The 22570-nt window shown below is 37.5% G+C and overlaps 1 protein-coding gene across 1 annotated transcript in view; it reads right to left on the bottom strand.

The window, feature by feature from the left end:
* LOC107711661 (kinesin-like protein KIF26A) overlaps window positions 1-21930 on the bottom strand; it is a 76791-nt gene extending 54861 nt beyond the window's left edge. Inside the window, exons 1-2 of the mRNA XM_016516679.1 lie at window positions 21726-21930; window positions 21038-21289 (exon numbers count right to left, since the gene is read on the bottom strand). Of these exons, the coding sequence (XP_016372165.1) occupies window positions 21038-21289; window positions 21726-21785 (312 nt within the window). The 5' untranslated portion in view covers window positions 21786-21930. The remainder of the gene's footprint in view (window positions 1-21037; window positions 21290-21725) is intronic.
* Between the last annotated feature and the right edge of the window lie 640 nt (window positions 21931-22570).

The raw sequence follows: 22570 nt of genomic DNA, 5'->3' as shown, positions 1-22570 counted from the left end.
TGAAAGCTGCTCATTGTAACAAACGTTCGTAGTTCGGGAAGAAGGAGGCGGAACCGGCGAACATTTAAAGAAAACTTTAATAAAATAAACAAACACAAAATAGCGCGACAGCCCCTCGCGGACGACTGTCGCGCACAAACAAAACCAAAACACAAAATAAAGTCCAGGCCTGGTCCTCTCTCGTCCAACACTGTTGTCACTCCTCCTTTTATCCTTCCGGAGCTCCTCCGTGAGTCTTGAGACCAGTGAGTGGCGCAGGTGTCGTGCATTAGTATTTACTCCACCGGCCTCGCTCCGTTCCCCGCCCCCTCGTCACACTCATCCAATCAGAATTCAGAGTCAGTACACATATTTTAATAATCTGAATGGCCTTTAGATGTTTGTACTTTCTGTTAAAGGTTTTAAAGTGCTCTGCATCTTCACTAGTCATTAAAGGCTTCTGGAGCAGTTCAGTCAACATGTGTCCTCAGCAGCCTTTATGCATGTACATAAACACTGTGAATTGTAAAAATGCTAAATGACAGCTGCAGAATGCAAAATAACCAGATGACATGAACGCAAGCACAAACGTGGCGTGTGTTAGTCCATCCACTCACTCAACAGACACAAGCCGCACTAGTTAAGTGCTAGTCACACCACAGCGCTATTGGAGAGGACCTTCCTTTGTATAGAGATTTAATGCCAGGTTGCCGTCTGCATCCTTTATTATGTCTGTGGCTTCTAGTGGCTTCCTAGACAAACACATAGAGGTTATTCACAAGTCAGTGACTTCCTATGAGCCCGTGCTCCCTCTGAGTCCCACCCCACATGTGCTCACAGGGGCCACTGCATTCTGATAGGCAGGACAAAGGGGTGAGGATGAGCAGGCACACTTTTGGATGACGACAAGGTTACAGATTTGTACCCCTCCACCAACAGTGACCCTATAAGGCACAATGGGGAGAGTGAAATGAATGAAAATTGTAGGATCTATAACTACACCTGCGATAAATCAGAAATACTAGCTGGTATGCATTAGCGGTGATGGACTACCTATCTCTGTTCACAAAAATGAATAAATAAAGGAGTAGCTTAAACAAAGAGGAGTGTGACATACTGATATACAGTTAAATAAAAGATGGGATCACGGAGGTTGTCGACTACGATGCAGTGCAAAATATAAGGCTAAGAGAGAATTGAGGCCTTCCTTCGAACACTTCATCCATGCTCCACAAAGGGGAAAATTGCTGGTGAATTGCAATTTTCTGTTCTGTTAAGTACCGGACAGATGATGGAGTTACTGAAGGAAAAAGAGGAGAGGAACAGGAAATGGAAGGAAGACAGGCACGGAATAAGTAAGGACTGTCACAAAGGTTGGGTGAAATCCAGTGTGCATGACAGAACACAGTAAAATGGCACACCGTATTACTGGCTTGGACTTGAGGCGTGTTTTAAAAAGTGTACCTTTTAACTTGATGCTAAAATAAAACAAAATAAAATAAATACATTCATACACATTGCGCAATTACATGTTTATCTGCATTTTACAGCAACTTTGAAAGGGGCTTAACCAATCAGAATTCAGAATCCCATACATCAATCAAAGAGTTCTAAAGCGTGTTTAAATTATATTTGAAAAAAAAAAGAAAGAAATGGACATTTATTCATAAATGTAATCCATTCAAAAGCTCTGTTAGACCTCTTTTTTGACCAACGGTCAAGCCGCACACACAGAATTGTGGGATATCATACAGTAAGCAGTGAATGAGACATCTATGCTCCCTTTAAAAACCAACCAAATAAAGGCATTTAAGCAGACAGGAGGACACACAAACATAGCATTGGATATGTCTTGTGGTCTTGCAACCTTCCAGCATTCTTAGGCTTCCAGACACAGTCACAGTCTCAACAAAAAGACCAGATTTCTCACTTACCGTATCTATTCTTCAAACAGCTGGAAATAAAATTTGGATTTATATTATATTATGGGACAATACAGAACTGTGGGAAATTCAACATCCTAAGCAAAACTGTAAAATGTGTTTATCAGAGTAACTGAATGATTTTTTACATTTTTGTACATCAAAAAAATGAATGACCTGTTTTTCTCAGCAGTCCGATAAAACTTGACTGGTCCTGTCACTTGATCACTTCACTTTCTCGTAATCTCTCTAGCCAAGGCTTCTGGTATGCAGTCTGACCACAACTGACTCAACTCAGAAACAATTCTACTTACTTGCAGAGCAAAGTTGTAAATCACTTCACATAAACAATTGAGATTCATCCTCATAAGCATAGCAACAGATGGAGTGCTCTGTATGCTGGAGGTCAGGGGGGAGAGTGGATGCTCCTATCAGAAGTTTAGGAATGAGCAGCTTATTTCAGAAATGCCAACAAGTCCTGATGATGCAAACTTTAAAATGATAAGATACTTAAGACATTAAAGACAAGAATAGGTAAGAAGATATTTAAAATGTCATGCAAAATGTCTTCAACCAAATGCATTTTACTCCTCCCCTCAGGCCATCCAATATGTAGATGAGTTTGTTTCTTCATTGGAACAGCTGATAAAAACATCACAATAATCCACAAGTAATCCACACGACTCCAGTCTATCAATTAACATCTTGTGAAGTGAAAAGCTGTGCGACTGTAAGAAACAAATGTATCATTAAGACGTTTTTAACTTTAAACTATTGCTTCCAGCTAAAATACAAGTACTCCATCCATAATATTGCTTTCTCCAGTGAAAAAGTCATCTTGTCTAAATCAGGAGAGAAGTAGAGCTAATAAACTCAGAGATACATCTCTGGGTAGACATTCTCTTTTATTCCTGTAGTGGCAAAACTGAATTTTCAGAAACCATTACACCAGTCTTCAGTGTCATATTGTCAGTGCATTATTGTACTTTTATTATTCAAGTGATATTAAACATGTTTAATGCTGATGAGACAATATCAAGTGGTAGAGACTAACTTGACAGCTATGATGATAACATTTTTATGATAAAATCTCCTTTTAGTTATAGAAAATAAGTAGGATACCAAACAAGAGTTTAAAAAGTGCATCCCCTTTTCTTGGCCTCTACCTAATTTGCCATCTGCAAGTCAATGTCTCATCCACACAAGGGCTGCCCCCAATTCTGCCTTCAAGAAAACCCTCATTTATTCACCTCTTTGCATATTCATGCTACCAGCAGTCTTCTAATCAAAACACCTGTGTACATCCCATCCCTATGAAACCTGTTCCATCCCTCAATGGAAGTGTACTTCATTTTTTTTTTAAAAACTCATTAAAAACAAATTATGCATGTGTCACAAAATACTTTCAAATAAGATACTCTCATTAGTAATGCAAATTAATCCTCTTCACATAAAACGTGAACTGGCTTAATACAAGCTACACTAACACCAGTTGTCTGAACTGGTGTACTCACTGTATAAATGTGTGTCATAAGTAAAAAGAAAAAACAAACAAACATGCTCTAAAAATGACACACATAGAAGATCAAGAATGCAAACGTTTGTAAGAAGAATTTCTTAACAGATAAATCTGAAAACATAACTGAGCCTTGTGAGATTATTCTACTTTCCTGCAAAATTTGCCTTAACACTCTTACTGTGACTCATGAAAGCATCTCAGATAAGTAGGCTAATGACTTATTTAGTCTCATGTATGTCAGTCTTCAAAGAATCTCTCCTAGAATAAATCACCCTTGATCACCTGGATGCATGATATAGCCTAGGCCTAGTCATCCTGCATAATATATCCTTTATTTCACTGCAATGATAAAAACCATAGCATTGAAATGTCATACATATCTATATAGCACGTATACTCTAACACTTCATTTGCTTCTATTTTAGAACACTTGATGATTATCTAATCAAAATAACAAAATATGGCATTCACACACCGGACAAGAAGCAGAGCGCCACGTTATTGCGGCTAGCACATTCAATTCATTGGGCCAAAATAGTTTATTTAATAACTAAACTAACTAACTAAATTCCCTAAACAGGCAAAAGTTCACTTAAAGAATTAACAAAGTGGCATAGATGAGTTCGAAGTGTGGCGCTTCTACTTGTTTCTGTCAGCTGCATGAGCATATCAATCAGCTTATATGCAAATTCGCTGGATAACGAATGCATGAAAGTGACCAGCTGGACATAAACCAATGCAAATAGATGGTAACTATCATGACACCATTTGGATCATTTGGGTCGGACTTGCATGTGTTTTTGTCACACCATTTTAACTGCTTGAGATGCTACTAACGTTGGCGTCCTCTCAGCCCTGTCGGCAAACATACTTCTGTTTTTTTCTGTACTAAAGCAGCATCTTAGTAGCAACAAATTAATTACTTTAAAATTATATGAAAACATGTAATGTGGTTTATTATATACACCTTCCCGCTCTGTGCAGCGCTCAGTCTCATGTGTCAAAACAAACAGCACGAGGCATCAGTGATTACGTCTCTAGAGGCCACTCTCGACCCGTATAATGACAGCGGACCTGCTCTGCCGATCCAGGTACTGCACCCAAAATTGCATGCTTCCCATAGTAGGCGAAAAACAGTTTGCAACAAAAGAAGTATGTTTGAATTCACAGTACTCAAAAAAGAGTAAGCAAAAAGTACCCGGATGACCTACTACTTCCAGAATGATTCTGATTCGATGGATGCTTTACAATTTCATGAGGTCACGTGACAATGACAACATGGTGAATGCCGTACGTCCAGATTACATTCATACTATACAAAACTCTTTTTGCGGTCGCAATATAATTACTTATTCAAAAAAGTACCTACTCAAGAGAGTATGCCATTTCGGACACAGCCTATGGCTCCAGCAATGGGCACAACCCAGAAAAACTATCGGTATGGATAAATCGAGTCTCCGCTCTACATTTTTTCTCTTTCAGTAGGCTAATATAGTTACCCTCGGATGTACGTCACAAAACAGAAGAAAAGATCTGTTGCTACTTTCATTTAATGGCAACTTGAAATCGATGAGGCTCCACAAACCCACAGTCCAGTCCTGAATGTCACATTGTTAAGCAGTAGTGTTGATGCAGCCATGTCAGGGAGACGCTGTGTGATTCAGTGCGAAAGCAATGGTTAAGATTTATTTACAACAGAACAGAACAACCCCAATACACAAAATAATGATCTTTAAAATAGCATAATATGACCCCTTTAAAACAATTGCTCTACTACTGTTCTCCAATTCTGCAACTGTCTTGCAGTAACTTTTATAAATTTCAGGAGCCTTCCTATTGCAGATTCTCATCAAGGGCCCTTTTATTATGTCTTCAGAGTACAGTTTGTCTCTTTGACAGTGAAAGCATTTATATGAAAAAAATGCTTCTTTTCCAGTCAGTCATCAGTCTCTGATTGGTCATACGGCACCAATGATAACAAAGGTAATGATGTTAACGGAACAGGCATAATTGACTATGAGATGCAGGGAGAAATTGTAATGATGCACTTAATAGAGCAATTATGCCCCATTAGGATAACATCTCACCCAATAAGCTCCCATTATCATATGCAAGCGCAGAGATGATGACAGCATTTGATTACATGTGGGTGGGTGGGCCTATATCAAGTGACCGTCTATAAAAATGCACTTTTTTATGACTCCCAAAACATTTACACAAACCTTGTTGTCTAATTTACATTTAGAAGACTAATTTCATAGACATTTGTAAACAAACAGGTTATGCCAGACAGACAAATTACAGCAAGCTACTTGAGTAATTTGGTGGCATTTATAGTCTCCCTGGTGGCTAGAATTTATGCCAAAGATTTTTCTTAATTAGTATTGTATTGTCACTCACAAATGGTTCCCTGACAATATTAAGAAAATTACTGCAGTGTTCATAAATTACTTGTGTAGTGAGGAAAGTTCCTTAAAGGGGTCATAGGATGCCCATTTTCCACAAGTTGACATGATTCTTTGGGGTCTTAATGAAAAGTCTGTAGCATAGTTTGGTTAAAATTTCTCAATGGTAGTGTAAAAAACACCTTTTTTACCCTGTCAAAAACAGCTCTTTTCAGATCAAGCCGTTTTTGTAGCATTTTCCTTTAAATGTTAATGAGCTCTGCTGACCCCGCCCCTCTCTTCCGAGCTGCTCTCAGAGAGACTGTTTACTTTAGCCGCATTCATCGTGAAACTTGCTAATTGAGACTGTTTACTTTAGCTGCATTCATCGTGAAACTTGCTAATTAGCACATTATTAGGAAAGGCGATTTGCAAAGATTAGTTAAAATTAGTGACCTTACACTCACTTCTTCTGTAGGTGAAGCTGGATCATGAATGATTCGCGTGAACATAGACGCATTTATGTAGATCGGGGGCGCATTCCCTTCAGAAACAAATGTAATCCACTGCGTCTTCAGCGGCTCAGATGTCGGGAGTAAATGACGACTGCTGTTCATTATTACATCCAACAACAGAACACCTCAATGGCTTAGGAGTCACTCTTGTCTACACCTTCTCCAGCGGTGAAACAATGGCAGACTGATGACAGCTCACTCAGGGCGGGTCTAAGGTAAGACACCAGTCCAGTCTGTGCTGAAACGCTACTGTGAATCAAACTATCGTGGGAGGGGCATGTCTGTGTGACGTCACACAGACAGGCATCTGAGATCGGCTCGATTTGAGAAAGGGGAAAACATTTAACCAGATTAAAAAAAAAACACTGGGTGGATTTTTATCATTATAGGGTGGTTGTGTACACACAATGCCAACACACATTTCAGTTCAAACAACTTGTAAAAGTGCATGTAGCATCCTATGACCCCTTTAAGAAGGGGAAAGAACTAACATGCCCGCAACTGTTGTGAGAAAAGTCATAGAAAAGCTCACTGTACATTGTTGGACTGTGTGTGATAGAATACCAGAGTGTGGGGATTTACTGAAGAATTGAGGGATGAAGCGGGGGAAAAAACAGCCACTCTCCCACCACAGTGCCTTAGCAAAGACTTGTTTATCCTGGGTTTCTCTTGCATTCCAAGTCATCCGTATCAAAGCCGAGCTCCTGTCACTTTAATGAGACAGTTACGTAACTGAAATGACATACACATACATCACTGATGCATTAAAAGGAATGCTGCCTCTGTGTTGGTTATTGCAATGCGCGGGTGGATATATACTTAGGTAAAATAAGAATGTAAAAAAGATTAGGCAAGAGCTGCCAAATCAAATCTACAAGCTGTGTTTTAAAAAAATAGAAGTCCTTGGTGCCACTTTAATTGTTTTGAACAAACCAAAATCGAGATTTGTTTCACCCGGGTTCAGCTCTGTGGTCAAATAAAGCGACTTTAGAGGGCTTAATTAACATTACACACAATCCTTCCAGCAGTGATTATGGAGCAAGTATGTCATCCCGTATTGAAAAATGTAGCACTCTCATAAGAATCATTAGTGTCCCACTGATGCATATCAGCCAAGCCAATTAGCCAGATGATTAATACAATCATTCAGCAGAATAAATGAATGGAATAAATGAATTTTTCAGATGATGCTGAAATAATTTCATACTTTGAACATAAATATTATCCTATTCCCATATGCCTGATTCTAACTGTTTGTATCTGCTGGTCTCAAAAGCTGCTGTGTTTTCTGTGTAGAAAATGTTGTTAGGGACAAGCAGATAAAGAAATAAAGCAGATAACTGTGCACTTTGAAACCTTACAGGTATGAATGTGTGGAAACGATTTTATCAGTAGTAGTTTTAAGTGTGCTTTTGGTCAAAAAGACATCTTTTGATGCAGGTTAAAAAGGAAATGTTGACCTGGCTTCCTTCTAAATAAAACACTTCTAACCCACACACAGAGCACAGTGAATAATATTTGACTGTCAGAATGTACTGTCTGTAATGTAGAATTTATCATTTTCATTTGTCACATGATCTAGAATGATGATATATCTGTATAGTCACACAGGAAAAATGGCGGAGTAGTTTTTCCAGAGTTAATATTTTTTTCCTCAAAAATTGTTGTTTTTACTCTATTTTGAGTGTACAGAGTAAAATGTGTCAGTAGAGTGGGAGCAAAATTACAGAGTAACTGTGACTCCTCCCCAAACTGTTCTCCTCCCTTCGTTGATCCGCCATTACTGTTAATCACGGCCATCGACTGCTGCTGCTTGTGGGTTTAGAAGAGAAGATGTGCTTCTGCTGGATGGTAAAGTAAATAAAGTTTCAAAGTCTTAGTATTTATTTTAATAATATCGCCTCTGTTTTGAGCTCAGATCATTTTGCCACGTTTATAACATTATAATTGAGATTGCTTCTCATGTTAGCTTGACTTGACTCCGTAAAGAGTTAAGTTAACCTTAGCCTTAATTGTATTGCTGGAGCATTTTGATGTGTATTAGCCCTATTCAGACGGTATGTTAACTGTTTCTCATGGGAACGTAAGGTATTTTCAACATTTACAGGGGCTAGTCGGTGATTTTATTGCAGAATGTCGGTGTTTCAATTCAAATTTCACCGTTTTAATCCTTTTTGACCACTGCGGAACACCGTACAGAGAGGGACCAAATGTTATCTGGCATGGAGTAAAATTTTCTTCAATTTGAGTAAATTTTACTCAGGCAAATTTACTGTGCACAAAGATGATTGGGAAATGACTTTACATTAGTTAGAATAATGTAAGTCACTCTTTGATGGATATTTTTTCATCCCCATGTTTCTAAATCAACACCACTTTACACTTCTCCAAACTTCTACATAGTTCTGTTTAGTTTTATAGGAAATCCACTTCTGTCACTGATGATACATCCATGGTCAAATCTCCCCATGATTAAAATCTTATAATAAATTTTGAGCACCCAAAGAACATTTTTTTTTATACAAACAAAAGGCTAATATGACTGATTTTAAGCACACATTTTAAAAGCAATTTTAAACTTTTGCCTTTTTGTTTCCATCAATCATGTGCCAAACATACATATTCTGAGTGATCAACAAACGATTTTAACTCTCACAATTCTTAGTTATGACATGGTCATGCACTATAGTAATATTTTTTATATATTTATATAGGCCTATATCTTGATTGGAAATACAGTACTTACAGATAGGAATAGTCAAAATTAGCTAAAGCAAACCATTTTTCTCTTTTTCTGTTTTCACATAAATGTTTGCAAACAGGCCTCACAGTGTTGGAAAACAAAAAAAGTTTTTCTTCAGAAATGTTATCACAGCAGACACATAGATATAGTGTTCTGACACACAGTGAGTGAGCATCAAATTCCATATCTGCTCAGGCCCATGCCAAAAAAATGAGGAGGATGGGTAACCTAAGAGTTTTCCACAACATCAGGAGGTACGATTCAATGTTCCATGTCAACAGGGCAGTCAAAGTTCCTATTTTAGGAACCTCACCACAGGTTTCATCTTTTATGAACTTGTTTTTGAGCCATGAAGGTCAAAGCTGAACATGCCAGCGCTCCAGTCAACAGAGATCAAATGAACGGTTCCACTCCTCCCTGTGTCTGTCTTGTAGTTTCCTGTTTTTACAGGGAATGTTCAGTGATGGCACTACCTTTTAAAGAAAACAGTTATGGCTTACTATTTTTTCCTTTTTTAAAGCTCTGCTGTTGTGTCCTCTCACACGTTGCCTCTGTTTTTTTCAGCAGGCCACCAGCTAAGTTTCCTCTCTATGGCTCTCACATTATCTGTGTGCATTCTGCTGGACAAACATTCAAATGTATCTGTCTTCAAGAACATTGACTTCTCACCAAGTTTAAGTATTAGAAACTACTTTACACACATCTCTGCTACATTAACAATAATGCAGCAGACCACCTATAAAATATTGCACATCCACAAGAAAGCTGTTTAGAAATGTCAATGAGATAATAAACTTCAAGCATTAAGTTATTTTATATGCTGAATGTAAATGTCACACTAGGCCCAGTCAAATAAAACCAACAGGCTGCAAGCTGCATTTATACATAAAAAAATATTCTTGCAGGTGTGGTAAAAGATAAGTGGCAAAATACTCGTCCATGGGAAGTGGGATTGGCCTCTACATGCACCCTCTCTAAGAATGCCCATTTGAAATATTCACAGGAAGTCCTGAAACTCAACATTAGAGAAGCAATTCGATTTTTGTTTTTGTTAAAGGGGGGAGGGGGGGCAGGAGCCTTCAGATATTGTGTTGGACAATGGGGGGTCTTTGACTGACAACAACAGAACTAGAGGAAACCCTTTGTTGATAACAACAGGAGCTCAAAGTTATGTGGGCTAACATCCCATAATACACCCCAAATGTTGTTTTATGAGCTGATCATCTTAGAGGTCATTGTAAACTTCTTTGCATTTCTAATTACACAGCTATACTCTTTTGGAACATATACAGTTGGCCCATAAAGTATTTAAGCAAAGTGTGTCTTATGGATTATAACAAAATATTAATCTATAAGTGGCATTAAAACATTTTACAAAATAAATTAAGAGTTGGATAAGAGTGTGGGATGAAACAATATATGTACTGTTAAAAATGAATTTGGACACTTGTTTAAAATACTTTGCTAAGACACCTGTGTCTTTAAATCACCTTAAAACTAGATGCTGTTTAAAAGAAATAGCTCAAAAGTGACATTTGTTCTTTTTTCTTTGCTGATGTCACTAGATTTGATATTTCGTATCCAATGTATTGCGATGAAATTTATACATTTTATTTGACTTAGTAAATCAAATACTGTGGATCACCACTGAACACACCTATTGGGTCCCATTTTCAGCCTTTGTGTTTTTAAATACTAAAATAAGGTGTGTGCACATTTACAAAATATCAATCTGGAAATCAATACACCAGATTTTCAATGCATGACTTTTTGCTCTAACAGAAAAAGTGTGAAGTCTATGAAGCTTTTTAATTACTCCAGACAGCTTTCTTTTGATGACATTCAGACTTTGTACTCTAAGCTTGAACTCAGGTGTGAGAATACAGCTATCTCCTCAACACAGCTGCTGTGCATCTCCAAAAACACCAAAATCTCACATTCTAATCTTTGAGCCATCACTAATGACAACTAATCTGAAAATGTGACCGCAAGGCAGGCTGTGGCTGAAAGGAGATAAGGAGGTTGAAAGTAAGACAGAGACAACCTGGTTGCATGAAGTGACAACAAGGACAAACGACTGATGGAAGTGACTTAATCGAAGACGACTTAACACACCCATAGCAGTATTTACAAGTTCAAAGTAGCCGAAATAAAACCGGGAAGCTTGTAATGACTTGCTTCACTGGACCGCTTGTATCCCTCCTCTGCTCTGGTACAGCACTGGCATCCAGAACTCATGAGGAGAGAGCCGTAACCTTGCAGCTTTATTGCTCCGGAGGCTATTGAAAATGAGTGTGGAGAGAGTTATAAAGCTGGTGTGAACTTAAATATTCCAGCTTTGAAAAGGAGTATGGGGCCTCTTTCGGCAAAATAGTGCATAAAACTGTGGCGGTGCTGTCCGAAGCATTCTCTTGAGCATCCTTTAACACTGCAGCACTGTGAAAGGATAAAGTGTCTAAGCTACTACCTGCTTTGTGTTAAGATTTTAGGATATTTGTCAATGAAGAGAAGCCTTTTTTCTTTTTTTGTGTGACTTGGGCTTTCAATGTGACTTATATGATGCACTTATTTCAGTGCCAGACAATGAAAGCTGATTGAGGTGCAGGTTCAGAGACAGAACTGAATTACGGCTACCCAACCACTACATTGATCTGTTTCACAGCTCACTTAGCCTGTTATTTAATCTGTTCCAGGGTGCTTCTATCAGCTTACCGATCCCATATACTCGAGCTGATCCGGGCCACCGCACTGTCAGACCCCCATTGCCTCAGGTTAATGACAGACTATGAAGGATGCAATGATAAACCTCTATATCTCTTCCTTCAACTGTCTTTCTTAAGATGGACATGTCACCATTTTCTTAACATTTCTCACCACTGATTCTCTTTCTCTTTTTCTCAAGGTGTGGTCACACTAGACTTTGTGGTCAATTCAGTTCCAGTATATGCATACAAATCAGAGATCAGTAGTTTGACCTGCAAATTCATATACTGAAAATGTTTGAGCAATAGAGGATCTAAACATCACAGATTGACCTCCTGTATGGCATAATATAAAGAATATAAACTTCAAAGCTGAATGGATCGCAGTCCCACAGGACTGAGAGGTATATGGTATACTTTAACATTTAAAATTGTAATTTATCATTTGTGATGCATTATTTATTAACAACACACAATCCCTAGAGCGGTGGTTCTCAACCTTTTTGACTCCAGGGCCTCCCAATGCCCACAACAATATTCAAAGGCCTCATCACTTTTACAGTTGTTTTGTGATTTACTCGATTGGGATTGTTTTTTTCTTTTACACAATTTAAAGTATTTTTAATCTTGGCATCACTCGGAAAATATATGTTTATAATAAAAAATAACTCCCATGAAGTTATTGCTAAGATTTTATTAATTTACATGACTTTTCCAGGTATAGAAATCACACTTATAAAACTAGGCTCTTATTTATTTTTAGTTGTTAAGGCTCATTTTAATGCTTGTTTTGTCATATTTTAGATAATTTTAAGCCACTTTAAGGCCCACTTGGAAGTTGACTAAGGCCCCCTATAGTTGAAAACCACTGTCCTAGTGCTTGACATCATATCCTGTTGCAGTTTTTTTTTTTTTTTAAAGCTTAGTGTGACTGCATCTTCACTATTCTAATATTTTTACATTTTTATTTCTATATAATGATCAGGCCCACACTGAATCTGCACCCACAGAATAATGCAAAAAACAGATTTCCATAGAAATCTGAACACCTATAATTACAATTTGTGTTTTGTTTTATTCACTATTTTGACTAATATGATTATGCTTTCAGCTACCAATAAGAGTGTATTAATGTTACTGTAGTATGTTTAGCATTTACTGTAGTACTGTTACTGTAGTATGTTTAGCATTTTGTTATTTTTAAATGCTTCTGCAAACCTTTCTGCAAAAATCAGTTCAGAAAATCTGAAAGAAGTCTGTACAATAAATCTGGCCCTGCTCATGATCACTTTGCCTCTTCATGCCAGATGTGCTGGGTGATATTTTTTCCCCTGTGGGGTACTAGAACGGCAACTGTTGGTGGAATACTATGGAGTTTTCCATGATGGTGTTTCTCCCACACAGGTGCTGATTTGTAGGGTCTCCGTATGTAGTGCAATACCCTGATTAGCTCCTGGCTCTGTTCCACAGCCCAGGCGCTTTATAACCCACTTCTCACACATGTTCCCACTCATACATTCATCAGTCATCATGTGTTAGCCGTGAATGATACTCTGGAGTGATTAATGCAAATGCAGCATTGATCTGAGCTCTGCGCTCAGCTGCAGGAGTGCAGCCACTCTTTACCTGCAGAATGACTCACCCGGCCTCTGAGACTCCAGAGAGAATCAAAGGTCACTCACTCTCATTAGTTTGGACTCACCGGAGACAAAACTCCACAGTGTCCGGATAAGCATACAAAAGCACCATGGTGGCCAGATATGCTAACATTTCATTAATGTGATTAATGGACATGCAATGTTAAAATGTAAAAAAAAAATGTTGAGACTGTATTATAGTATCAGTAAATATGAGGGCTTTCAATACTATATATTATTGTTAACACAATTAATGCATTTATTTGATTAATTTTGTTCTGTATGATTTCTAAAAAGAGATTAAATTATCATAGAGCCTCAAGCAAGTAGCATAACATTGTTATATATATATGTCTATTTTTCAATATATTATTTAATTTTTGCAGATTTGCATTCCACACAAATATTAAGCAGCACAACTTTTTTCAACACTGATAAAAATGAGAAAGATTTCTTGAGCAGAATTCAGCAATGTTATAATGGTTTCTGAAGGATCATGTGACACTGAAGACTGGAGTAATTACATTTCACATATTAAATATATAAATTAGAAAACAGTTATTTTAAATTGTAATAATATGTGACAATATTATTGACAATATTATTTTTTTCTGTATTTCTGATCAAATAACTGCAGCATTGTTGAGCACAGGTGACTTAAGAACACACACACACACACACACACACACACACACACACACGCATTTGTTTAGATTAATACATTGTCAACCATTTTAATTAACTGACACCTCTAAATATACTATAAATAAAAAAGTAAAATATTTTGGTTCATTCAATAAGTGGTCGCACATACAGACCTATGAGGATAGATGAATGACTACTTATTAGGATATGCAAGGAAGCCTTGTGATTCTTATTCCAACCTTCAAACAAGTTGTTATGACAACCAGGTCCCATCAGTGTGATGGATTGATCTGTGATGGACAAGTTGTGACCTCCCAGGGCATGACATAATCAGCACAGGATGGAAGAGGGAGAGTGACAGAGAAGAGCACGGTGACATGTCATCTGGCCACAAACCCTCTGAAGATTCACTAAAGAGTAAATCACACTCTTTCCATGTGCAGATTTTGGAAGGAGAAAAAACAGGAAGGAAATGGACCTAAATAATGAACCGCTTCAGTGATGCAGATAAATGAGGCTTTGACTGCGTGGCAGATTACATCAAGCGCACAGATTATTTTTGAAGCTGTTGCTCATTCTTTATGAGCAAAAGGATACACAGGAGGCAAGAGTGTGATCCTCAGGAACAGCCACAGCCTTAGCCGAGGCAATGTATCGCAGTGTATCGCAGCTGGAATGTATCGCAGTTGGAAAACTAAAAAGAGTGCTTGCAGCGCCAAAAGGTCACCTGCTAGCAAGCCAAGGACAATATGACTGGAAGAATAATCTCATAGAGAGGTAGAGATGCTTACAATAGCTATAGACCTGTAAAAAAAAAAAGGAAGCCATAATCCTCTTGGGAAAGTACCCCACTTGCTTTTTCCTGTAAACTGCAGTCATGCCTGGCAGACTGACTGCTGAGACAGCAGGGATATGTACAGGTTTAAATTTTCTTCACATGGACCAGCACATCATTCCATCCCAGTTTATTTCTTTGAGATTGCTCCGGCCCCTCCAGTGAGACCACAGCTGGCCTCTTCTGAGACTTTCCCATGAATTTACGGTGAGGTGATTTTCCGTTGGATGCTTGGCTGATTGTAGTAATCATCCTTTTTACCTAGAATGCACTGCTCGGTAAGCTGGATGTTCCCCCCTGTTTATACTAGCGTTGAACACAGGGAGGCAGTCAGACGCTTACTGTATCATCTACAGGTGCATCTCAATAAATTAGAATGTCGTGGAAAAGTTCATTTATTTCAGTAATTCATCTCAAATTGTGAAACTCACGAAATGTGAGCCAAAATCATCACAATTAAAAGAACCAAAGACTTAAACTACTTCAGTCTGTGTGCACTGAATTTATTTAATACACGAGTTTCACAGTTTGAGTTGAATTACTGAAATAAATTAACTTTTCCATGACATTCTAATTTATTGAGATGCACCTGTAAATCTCACAGATAGGAAAATGTTCTTGGGTGATTTTCTCAGTAAACGTAAAAGCAAAACATGCTGGGAGCCTTTAGGTTCTTTACTCTGGAATTTTAAGGGATATTCAAAGGGCCAGCACTCAGAAATGTCCCATCATGCCCCGGGACCGGTTAAAGAAAATCACTGAAGTGGGTGATGACAGTAAATTGAGAAAACAAAAAACACTACATGTACAATAGTATTATCACTTGGAATAGCAGAAATATAAGCAGATAGATGGAAGAATACATTTGCAGAAAGCTGGAAAAAAGGTTAAAGGATGAAAACAAGTCATTAGTTTTACATAAATCATGTGTTTTTCCAAATTTTCAGAATTACAAGTCTATAGTGATAAAAACACCTACATATACTCAAAAGTGAAGTGTTGTGCCAAAATGAAAACCAAAACCACCACAAAGCAGACTAAATATTCATTTGGTTAGACGTTTCAATAAATATTTAATATCACATGCTTTTGCCTAGTCCTGACACAGAGATCATAATGTGACTTTAAACGGTTAGTTCACCCCAAAATGAAAATTATGCCATTAATTACTCAACCTCATGTCGTTCCAAACCCATAAGACCTTCGTTCATCTTCGGAACACAAATTAAGATATTTTTGATGGAATCTGAGAGCTCGTAACTGAAATGTTCCCAGGCATAAACGTAGCAAGGACATCGGTAAAACAGTCCATTTGACATCAGTGGCTCAACTTCAATTTTGCGAAGCTACAAGAATACTTTTTGTGCGCAAAGAAAAAAAAAAGATTACTTTATTCAACAATTCTTCTCCCCCGAGTTACAGTCTTCCGCCATTTTGGAGAGTATGCTTTACGCCAATTACGTTCATGCGCGCGCTTTCCCCTCAAACTTAAACAACATCGATTACGTTCTTGGGTACTCTCCAAAATTGCAGAAGACGTAACTCGGGGGAGAAGAATTGTTAAATAAATTATGTTATTTTTGTTTTCTTTGCGCACAAAAAGTATTCTCGTAGCTTCGCAAAATTGAAGTTGAAACACTGATGTCACAAGGACTGTTTTACCGATGTCCTTGCTACGTTTCTGTCTAATCGTACCTGGGGGCACTTTTTAGCGAGACGCGAAATACTTAGGCCTACCAATAAGTACATATCACTGCAGTTTCCAAAATAAATGAACACTAGAGGCAGTAAAACTCCGACACCTTTTATTCCTTTTCACACAAATTTACAGAGTTTCGATTAATAAAGCGTAATTTTCGCACAATTACTTGAAGAATATCATGCTATGACTTCAAAACAATATTAATATGCTGGGAGATTTGAAAACTGATACTTTTGATCGTTAGCATCGCACATATCCAGCTTCATATCTGTTGGTTTTCATCGACGGTCGGTTTGTTCGGTAGCTCACGGAGTATATGGAGACGTACTTGAGAGGCGAGGAGCTCTGGTTCGAATTCCTAAACTGTTTTCGACAAAACAGTTCAAATCTGCATATAAGGAAGTTGAAATGGCACGTTTACATCAATTACATAATTTTATCAGTTTTGCATTTGTTAACACTATCGGGTAGGTTTAGGGGTACCAGAAGCAACATAATAAAAACACAGCAATACGTACCTATATCAACGTAATAAAAACGTGCCAGGGTTCACATATTGAAGCCGTGTTTTAGCGCCACTCAGTGGACATTTCTCTTTGAAACTGCGGCGAAACATGCAGTAAGGTAAGTAAAAACAGCGTTGCACAAAAAGTACACAGAGGTACGTATTTTAATGAGACCAGGTTGGAAAAAACATATATTATGTGTTTTCAAAATATACAAAAAAGGCCAAAATTGCTAATATTGATTTTAAATAAATAAATTGTATTTACTAAAATTTCCTCATTTTTTAAATACATTTTGCCTGTGGGAAAAAAATGCCATATGAGTACTCTTTAAAGTTTATCTTCCTTCTGCAGATCTGCTACATAAGGATTTGTTTTTAATTCATGGGGTGACCCACTGTTATGTGATCATAATGATCTAAAATTGAGATAAATCTCTCCATTCTACAATCCAATTTGTTTTCCATTGACGAGTCAGAATGGATTTAGACTGCCATTACACTTTTTAATTTAAACTCTTTCTGTGAGATACGACTCCATGAGGCAAACTTATGGAGTCTGGTATTGACAGCATCATTGTGTGCTAAAAGTGGCCTGAGATTCTTTCATCTTGCTTTTGTTGAACACTCAGCCATTGCAGGGGTATCTTACAGCTTAATCTGACTATCTGGACCCAGTCTTGATTGTCTGAGCTGACAAATAATTTAACTCTGTCTGAGACAGCTGAGAAGAAAATGTCCTTGCACGTTTTAAAGCTTTACTTCATCTTATCTCCAGGCTTGTAATTAGAGTCTAAGAAAGCAACTTTTTATTCTGTCCATGCTTTAAAGAAAAGAAGCTTTGCTAGTCTTCCTAAAACATTTTATGTTAAAAAAGCAAAATTGGACTGTATAGTTTGTCTTTCTTTCTTTCTTTTTTTTTTTTTTTTTAATGAATCCTTCATAAAACTGAATCAAAACAGACAGTCATGTTTTGCTATGCTGAAATCAATAGTTGCAATACAGTACATAATGTACTTTTCACAGTACAGTTCACTTGTCTGAAGAGTCATCTTCAATTTTTCAAGAATAAGAACGTGCTCTTAAGATGTACATTTGGTGTGCAAAATAATTGACCAATGCAATAAATATTCTTAAAGGGGTAGTTTACCCAAATAATAAAATAATATAAAAATTCTGTCATCATTTACTCACCCTCAAGTTGTTCCAAACCTGTATGACTTTTTTTGTTTGTTGAGCACAAACAGTTGATGGTAGCCATTGACTTCCAAAGTATGGAAACAAAAGATTTGGAACAACTTGAGGGTGAGTAAATGATGACAGAATTTTAATATTCGGGGGATACTATCTCTTTAATAAATACCTCTAAAATGACTTCATAGTGTGTTTAATTAGAGTTGGAGCTAAACTCTGCAGGACACACTCTAAAAAATGCTGGGTTAAATACAACCCAGTGCTGGGTAAAATAGGGACAAACCCAGCAATTTGGTTGTTTTGACCCAGCAAACATTTAAACATTTAACCCAACCGCTGGGTCAAAACAACCCAATTGCTGGGTTTGTCTCTATTTTACCCAGCACTGGGTTGTATTTAACCCAGCATTTTTTAGAGTGCACCAGCCCTCCAGGACCAAGTTTGGTGACCCCTGATCTACAGTATTGGGATGGAATTGTTATGCTCCAGTGCATTAGGGAGGGACTGAAACCACATTAATGTTAGAAAATTAGAAGGGCTGGATTTACCCAAAACAAGTGAGTGAAATGTACTTCTATCCCCAAAATAAGCCTTGCAATCTGTTGTAATAAAAACAGCTTTACAGCCCAGCACTGCTGCATTATAGTACTGCCTTAAAGTGTTCGCTAAACATGGTCTTTAATATATATATATTTTTTTTTTTAAATGAAATGATTCCTAACCACCATAAAGAAGCAACACATAGAATATGATTACCAAAATGCTAAAAATAAAGGTTCATTGTTGGCATCTATGGTTCCATGAACAACCTTTAACATCCATGGAACCTTACAGTGGAAAACGGTTCTTTAGATTATTTTAAAAAACATAGTTGTTTGCTGAAAGGTTCTTTGGGGAACCCAAAATGGTTCTTCTATGGCATCACTGCGAAAAACCCTTTTTGGAAGCTTTATTTTTAAGAATGTAGGATAAAGTTTCTGAAAATGTGCTGGCCTGCAATAAACTATTCCCCCCTGTGGCTGGGTCAGTTTGAAAGACAAAACTTCAAAACAGGAGGTTATAGACAGGTCCAACTCTTTATAAGCCCAGTCAACGTGAAGGAAAGCACAGCCTCTGGCCATTTGAGGAAATGCATTACCAAGCCAACAGGATCAAACTTTCATTGAGTAGTAAAAGTTAGGTGGCTTTAACTTCCTTTTCAGATGGTATCACTTCTACACTTTCCTTTACATGCATTGTTGCTAAGAACAATAACTACCATGTGCTGCTGTATACAAGCATGGAAACAAGACCATATTAACACTAATAAATAATGATGTCACTGCATAATAAATACAAGCAATAACAAAGGAAACAAGTGAATCAGCTCTAAATAACTGTAGTCAATGACAATACTTAATGAGTCAGAGGCTAAACTGTCAAATTAAGATGAAAAGATTAGATTTACACATTTATAAGCATATATAATTACATATAAGCTTTATAAGTTTAAAGGGACCGGAGATTTTCATTAAAAGTTATGCTTCTACCATAAACATAATATAAGCTTAGTTGCAGTTTACTTTGAGCTGATTCTTTGAGCGAAACACTAAGGTGGGCCGCAACCTTCTTTTTATGCACTGCCAGGACAGCTAATATCATCAGAGCACTCATCACAAATGATAGGCATGACTGCTTACATTCATCTCAGCAGTTCTTCTCTTGAATATAGCCACTCAAAGTGTGTCATCGCTCACGATTAATGGGACCATAAAATTCTGCTGAGTCAGACCGTTCTACTGGTCATTGAAATGTGTTTTACCTGCAATACATCTCGATATCATCTATAATAATCATTGTGGACAGTGTAGACGCTGGTGGCTGTGTCAAAAAGAAGTAGCACACCTCATATTTTGAGCATTGTCTAAGGGTATTTTAGATGCATGTTGGGCTGTAGAGGCAGACGAGTCAAAATACTGTGTAGACTGCAATTTCAACTTCATAGAGTAATGTAGATATTATCCTTAATGACAGCGATGTGTCCAAAGGTGTTCATGTCAAATGGTGTTTTGGACTCGCACTGCATCAGATTCATATGAGTATTGTAAATTTGAATTGTTTGTGTATTAATATGTGGACTTCTTGAGGTCTGTAAGAAGTCTCTTATGCTGCACCAAGGCTGCATTTATTTGATCAAAAATAGAGTAAAACCAATAATACTGTGAAATATTATTACAATTTAAAGTAATTGTTTCTATCTTAATACATTACAAAAAAAGTAATTTATTCCTGTGATAGCAAAACTGATCAAAAGTATCAAAGTACATAAAGTTGTTCCACGCCTGTTTGACTTTCTTTATTCTATGAAACATAAAAGGAAATGCTGCACAATGACAGTCTCTGTCACCCAACACTTTCTTAACATTTAAATCTTTTTTCTCCATACAATACAATTGAGAAGACACTGAGACTGCCACTATGCCAAACATTATCTTTTGTATTCCACTGAAGAAAAAAAGTGAGACAGGTGTGGGTGAGCCTGAGCGTGAGAAAAAAAAGATTGAATTTTCATTTTTGAGGGACTTTAAGGTTCTTGAACTCTCCTAAATTCTTTATTATTATATAATGTATATTGTAAGAAATTAACGTTCACTGTCTTTAATTAGAGTTCAGTCTTCAAAGATGAAAATGATTATTTCTTAACCACAGTCACTGTCTTCATGGTGTAACAGTCCCTGAGATGAATTGATTTAATGGTTTAGTTGAATGCACAAACCTTCAGAGTTCCTGGCTCAGCCAGTTCACGCGCCTGCCTGTTCAGTTGGTTTGCAATGATTTGACATCGCTGACACAGGCTTTCCCTCCCATGCTTGTTCTCAGAATAACTTAACTCCGTTACGAACACTGAACCGGCACCCTCCGGGTTTGGCCGGCTGCCGCATTGCACTTCCTCTGCAGAATGAAGCCTTTTCCTAGGATTGAGTGCTGGACTCTGCACTGATTCACTGCTTCCTGATACTTCAACGACCTTAAGTGAGAAAAGAGCAGAAAACAATTCAAACTGAGAGATGAATGAAAAATGGCTGCTGGAATAAAATGTAGACTGTTAGCAACACAGAACTTTACTTTAAGACTCTCATAATATGGTCCATACAAAATCAACATTTCCCTGCTAAAAATAATTTTAAAAAATAAATAAAATAAAATAAAATAAAACAGCTTGACCCAATGCAAGAGTTTGCTGGTCTTAGCAGGTTTAAGATGATTTCCAAGCCTTGCTAAACTGGTCTTCAGGTAGTCTAGTTATTCTCCTATACTGACCCCCAAATTTAAGCTTTTTTCCAGTAGGATAAACACTACTGAATCATTCATGCTTTCATGAATCAAATGCTAAGAATTTACATAGCAAAGTTAATAAAAGCATAAAAAAATAATCTGCTAACTTTTATCATACTATATCTCACCGTGAACCTCCTGAAATCTGGGCTGCGTCCTGCACCTTGAACCCAATAATGAGAGCGCATGTTTCTGTTTTAAATATCCCCGCGTGTCAGACAGTCTCGTGTGCTCCGACTCACTGCATTATCCATTTGATTTCATGGATTTTAACGCATAACTTTATGTAAGCGTCTAAAGTTTTCCCAGTCTTGCGAGTTGTTGCGCTTTTCAGTCCCATGTTGACGATAAGTGAATTGAAATCAGCTCTCAAAGTTAGACTGATGTTGAATCGCTGAGGGGCGGAGCAGAATCACTGCTTACACAGCGCGGTCCTGACTCTGATTCACATTGAAGGCGCATCGCTCGATCTCTTGTGAGTAGGGGAGAAATGTAACCTGTTTTCATTGACAACAGTGGTGTAGGCAGAATAGACGTATGCAGACGTATCGAGACGCACTTTTTCATTTACTGTCATAGATTCTATAGCTGAGTGAAATAGGCCTACTGTGGAAATACTCTCAAATCCCATTCCTCATTTCCTGTCAGAAACGTTTAAAACTCATACATCTGTCACAGCCACAACAGAGACGTCTTAATGTCTATTAATATACAGGGCTCACACATAGACTCTTTCACACAGGCAGTTTATTGTGTCCAAATCACATATGCTGCTTTGGATTGTGGTGGAAAACGGAGCACCCAGGGGAAAGGAGGAAAGCCACGCCAACACAGGGCAACATGCAAAAAGGCTCAGACTTTTTATTTTATATTCTATGTAGATTACATTTATTATTTTATTCACGTTACTGGCACTGTATGGCTATATATTTTATTATTTATCTCTTTTTTTCCAACAATTTATTTTTGTATA

The sequence above is a fragment of the Sinocyclocheilus rhinocerous genome, unplaced genomic scaffold, assembly GCF_001515625.1.
Source record: "Sinocyclocheilus rhinocerous isolate Xijiao unplaced genomic scaffold, SAMN03320098_v1.1 scaffold1169, whole genome shotgun sequence".
Classification (NCBI taxonomy): domain Eukaryota; kingdom Metazoa; phylum Chordata; class Actinopteri; order Cypriniformes; family Cyprinidae; genus Sinocyclocheilus; species Sinocyclocheilus rhinocerous.
The sequence above is the reverse complement of the archived record's forward strand: the minus strand, read 5'-3'. Positions and strand labels throughout refer to the sequence as shown.